Source organism: Cyprinodon variegatus, unplaced genomic scaffold (assembly GCF_000732505.1).
Source record: "Cyprinodon variegatus isolate N-32 unplaced genomic scaffold, C_variegatus-1.0 Scaffold993, whole genome shotgun sequence".
NCBI classification, from domain to species: Eukaryota; Metazoa; Chordata; class Actinopteri; order Cyprinodontiformes; family Cyprinodontidae; genus Cyprinodon; species Cyprinodon variegatus.
Window position 1 is genome coordinate 286,245 of NW_015151446.1, and position 5,474 is coordinate 291,718.

Sequence of the window (5,474 nt, forward strand, 5' to 3'; positions counted from 1 at the left end):
AGCCGAATATCACGATATATTGCAAAAACAATTATTTCCCACACCCCTAATCTAGACAGGGGCCAACAGGGGCCAGAGTCCATGTAGAACGGGTCCTGACCCTTGTTTTGGCCCCTGAATTTAAGACAAGATACTAGATTAATCTATGATAAAATTTTTCCCCCCATTTTTAGAGTTTGATTTTGATAATGATGTAAAAAATAAAGCTTTACCATTTTTAGCTTCAGGAATATTGAGATTTGATCACAGTTTTCATTTGCTTTATCTGAGGTTTCCAGAGCAGCAAAAGGCACTTTGGTTCACTTCACACTTTAAACAACCCTTTTGTTCGGTGCTGCCATGAAAAAACACTGGCCCCACTCTGGCCCCACTCTGGCCCCTCAGGACTGCCACTGGCGTCATTGAAATCATACAACAAACCTCATTCTCATGGGCAGACATTTTAACATGATTGAAGAGGAGAGTATAGCTGAGTAAGGTGAAATGCCTACAGTACATACATACACTCACAGTCCAATAGCTAGGAGACTTCTGAATGTATCTGTTTATCTTGGGTTTAAATTATTGTTTCAGAGTTTGGAAGGAGAAAAACAAGTGCATGTGGTTCTTTTCAGATGACCTAATTATGAAAAAGTTACACCATCACTTCCCCTTCAAACTCCTGCTCTACTTTCTGTCGGATCACGGAAAGAAACACAAATAAACAAGGGACACTGAGGACAGTAACAACAGGGGAAGGTTGCAGCATGTCATTTTTCTCCCTAGCAGAAACAGCCTAGAGCAGAGGTCACGGATTAACAGACCGATGGGCTGTGTCAGGGGCAAGCTGGGCGATGGGAAAGAAGGAGAAGATGATGGGAAAAAGAGCAGAGAAAGTGTGGACTGCTGGAAGAACTGCGGTGAACTGGTGACAGAAAAGTGAAATGGCATGCTCAAAGATGACCCTGAACATTTAGAGTATGTTTGGCTCAGGAATAAGCACCTTGACATGTGCTTGAGAATGACTTTGTCTCCATTCAAACCCAGATTTAAAGCCTTGCAGGGCAGCCTAAAGCCCACTGCTCTCATTAAGCCAGAAAAAAAAGAAGAAAAATAACTTGTTAGGTTAGTTCAGATGTTTTATAAAATATGTGAATCAGGAAATTGTCTATATACCAAACTGAACAGTTGATGTTCTCTACTTAAAAAAACACTTTACATTTTAAAATAGAAAAATGTTCTATTTTTTTGTATATCTTTTTATTTAAAAAGTCAATATATAACATGGATGCATGAAATCCTCATTTTATTTCAGTGTTAAATCTGTTTAAAGTAACAGTTTATAATTAAAAATGTCTGACCTTTACTGGTTGTTGATTTTCTTTATTCGGATCCTGTTGATTTTTAATTGGTTACCCCTGCTCTAAACCTCTAATGTAGTTAGCATTAACAAGATCACCTCCTTTAGCGACCGACAGCAAGGGGGACAGCTGCATTAGCTGTGCAGCTTTCTCCATAAACTAAAACAGAACACATAACAGCATTTTACACATTTTCATAAATATTTTACTTTAAAATTATGCATTCCAAAAAAGTTGACAGCACTTATCAGGGATCAGTGAGACTGATGTTAAAAAAGACAGTATTGGCAGACAGCCAGTATATTTTCATGGGCCACTGAAAAAGAAATAACACAATAAAATAGGGCAGGCGCATGCCGTTTCATAGAGTGAGTCAAAAAATAAGATTGCAAAATCCTGATCTAATAGATAAGAGCTGTGATTTTATCTTAGTACACCTGAAGCGTAATTTAAAAATAATTAAGTAAATTGTAAATTAAATGGTCCAAGGGATAAATCAGTTAGTCCTTGTCCTCAAGTGACACTGGCCCTGTTCGAAATCATGGGATGAGTTTTTAAAAGGCCAGATTCGAATGACGATTACATCATAGTGCGGCGCCGAGGTCTGGTCGGATTCCAAGAGTCCTCGTTATGCGACCTTAAAATGCGTCCTTCTTTTTGCCCCGATTTGAAGGACGGGTCCGATGTATCCTCGGCATCCTTGGATATCCCAGGATTCATTGCGAGACCAAGCAAGCCGACTGCTCCGTGACCAGAGGAAAGGTTACTTGGCGCCAAACAGCGGTGAATATTGGAAGTTCAGTTTAATATAATACAAGTCAGTGAATAGTTCCGTCTGAAATTAATGAAAATGTGGCGGTAATGTTTGATTTATCTAAAGGTTTTAATCTGTTACTGTGTAAATGAGTTTGGCTGTAATTTAAGGACAGATTCTGATATATCTGCAGTGTGGGGACTGTAAATCTGATAGTTAAATTTTTTTATTGCTGTTTTGCACAATATGCCTAACTAAGACATTTTTTCTGTTGAATATTAGAGATTTTGCAGATATATTACTTCTACATACATTGTTTAGATTAACTTATATATTTCTACCCCTTTTATAGAATAGAAAACCTCTTTATTGTCCCACAATGGGCAAATTTACAGCAGCAGAAATGTGGACCTTAGAAAAATGTATAAGACTAACATAATAGGGAAGAGTTAACATATAAACAATAAAATACTGTAAAGTGTTTTAACAATATAAATACTAGGCATCTGGAGAATAAATAACCAATATCCAGCTATGGACATTTTTACAGTAATGGATATTTGAAAATAGCAGCAACATCAGAGATGTGCAGAATGACAGCAGCAGGTTATTTAACTGACTAAGGTTTCTATCATTACATTTGATTTTATTTGTTCCTGCTCCCGGTGGTTGGCACCTTTATTCCACTCGATAAAAAAGAAAGAAATAAACTGTTTTGAAAACTTTGGTATTCATTCTTTTCCTGCTTTGTGTGTCTAAGCAACATAGCCTACGGGGGTAAAACCCACCGAAGGGTAGATTTGTTTGAATTCCCAGCCAAAACTCTTCCGGTCTCCTTATTTTCAAGGACTTGGAAGGATCCAGTCTAGGTAGACCGCATCCTTGGAGGATGCAGCCCATGAATTCGAACAGAGCCACTGACATATGTTTTAGGCGTGTCCTTCCCTCCACACACCTGACCTGAAGGAAAAGGTAATTAACATTCTTTTGCCGCATTTGAGGGCTGTCGCATATAAACTGTAATCATTTGAACCAGGTGTGCTTGAGTAGAGACACATTTAAAACACAAAGGACAGAAGGTCCTGAGAACCTGGGTTAAAATGATTTCTTGCTTTAACACCTAATTCAGATTATTGCAGTTCAGCAAACCCTGTTAATCTGGAATTAACTGACATCAGGTATTTAAAAGCTGGGAAATATCCAAGACATGCAGGGCAGAGTGCTCTGAGGACCAGGGTTGAAAAACACAGAGTTAGGTTACAGTCTGTCAGCTCATATTGTCATGAGAAATTTATTTAGTATTATTTGCAGAAAAAGTCAACATCTCTTTAAAAAAAATCAGTAATTGGTTACCTGCATATTATCTACTTTAGATAAGCTAAAATAGCTTTCTCTTATTTTAAAACTTAATCATCTTTTATTTAAAAAAAAATAACAATGTTACAACTGTAATTATAAAGTCATACATTTATCACTGCTGCTTAAACTTATCAAGGCTGTACTTTAAAAAATTTAATTGTCTAGGGGGCTGTACACTAAATTTATTTTTGTTTACACCAGTGTGTATAAAATGACAAAATAAAATCAGTTTAAGTATGGCTAATGGTAAACTGTCGTAACTAACTGCTCAAACCAATGGGAAATACACTTGTACTATAATTTACATTTTTTGCAGTGCATGCTTTCAGTACAGGGGCCAAATACCAGGGGCCAGGAGAAGTTCCACAGGTCCTTCTTAACCATAAGTTTGTTGTTGTAACTGACAAAACGTTTAAAATGATTTGACACCGTAGCGCAATTTCGATTGAGTCTTTTTAGTTCGTTTATGGTATCTCTGCACAGTAGCGGCGACTGAGTATTGCAGAAATAAACAAGCAGCAGAACAATGCAGGGTTTGTTAAACCACAGTCCGCTTCGGGTTTTTCTTTTTTTCCAGTGTAAACTTTTTGATGATCTACATCATGAACGGTTAGATGCCATCAGAGCATCAATGTTTACAATGTTTGAGACGGTCTCATTAGTTTCACTAAATGATCCACCTGCGAGGAGAATAAAACTATTCATCTGTGAGGAACTGACCTGACTTCGGGTATGTAACTGCCACAACGTCATCGTCGTTAAAAATGAATTCCTGCGCAAACTTCAAGCTTTCTGTGCAGTGAGTCTCTCTGGGAAGCAGAAGTCCCTGATATTCCAGGTAGAAGTCCTCAGAGGAGGGCATGGTGCTTCAGAGCTGCGCGGCTGCCAAACTCCCGAAGAGCGCAGAGCGCCTCTCCGCTCTACAGCCGCTCCGAGATTTGCATGACTTCTCGCGGGAACTTAGAGCTCCATTATGGAGCGCTTTAATTTACATCCCAGGGTTCCAGATTAAAGAGAAGACTATTACCAATGTATTCATTTTCATATTTTCCCTGTATATTTTGTTTCTAAAAAAATAAATAAATACATTCGTTTATCACTTTTACATAAACAATGATTCATAAAATACAAATATATTTGTTCACACAAGCCTTAATAAAATGACTGTAAGAAATGGATCCTATTTACAGCTTAATTTTACAAAAACACCGAATGGCTTTAAAAATGTCACTGAACTAATTATATACAAATTACTCAAGTGAATTTCCATTTTGATTAAATTTAAACAAAGTGAGTAACGACATACATTTACAAAAGTGTTTGAATGCAGCAAACTTCCCTGAGCTATCTTGTGGTTTATTCTTTAAGTTTGCATCTTAGTTTGTTTTTTGGGGAAGTTGCTAAACTTGCAGAAGTGAGCTCTTGGCATTTTGTTTTTTCACACTTTTTGAAATCACCCCAACAATAGCGGACAGGCTGGTACACTAAAACAAATAATGCAACCATTTTTTGGCATTTACTTAACCATATTTAGTTACTTTAACACAATGGTTTTATGTCCTACGTTGCTAACATGAAACAATTGAGTTAAAATAACTAAATATGATTAAGTACATGCCAAAAAAGGTTGCTTTTTTTTTTCAATGTTAATGGATCCCACTCAAGAGGAAGATAAGATCAGACCAAATTATAAACCAGTATAGTAACCTATAAAAAATAAACAGCAAAACGGACCAGTCTGATAGTCAGATAGAAATACCTGCAAACATAAGAAACAAAGCTATTATGATATAGATACTTACTTAATGTGTTTCTTTTTAAATATATAAAAAGTGAATTATTGACTACACTGATTAAAGCAGATGAAAAAATAATAATATGGAGAGAAGTATAAAAGTTACTTTACCTGATTTGGGATAAGTCACAATGAACACATCAGAGTCTTCCACTGAAAACTTTTGGGCAAACTCCAAGCTCTCTGCATTGTGGGCCTGAGGGGGCAGGAGAAGTCCTCTGTACTC

General features: G+C 36.9%; 1 protein-coding gene across 1 annotated transcript in view; it reads right to left on the bottom strand.

Moving 5' to 3' along the window:
• The window catches only part of LOC107100614 (sulfotransferase family cytosolic 2B member 1-like), a 14,359-nt gene extending 9,990 nt beyond the window's left edge, over positions 1–4,369 (bottom strand). Inside the window, exon 1 of the mRNA XM_015399165.1 lies at positions 4,174–4,369. Coding sequence (XP_015254651.1) covers positions 4,174–4,315 — 142 coding nt within the window. The 5' untranslated portion in view covers positions 4,316–4,369. The remainder of the gene's footprint in view (positions 1–4,173) is intronic.
• Between the last annotated feature and the right edge of the window lie 1,105 nt (positions 4,370–5,474).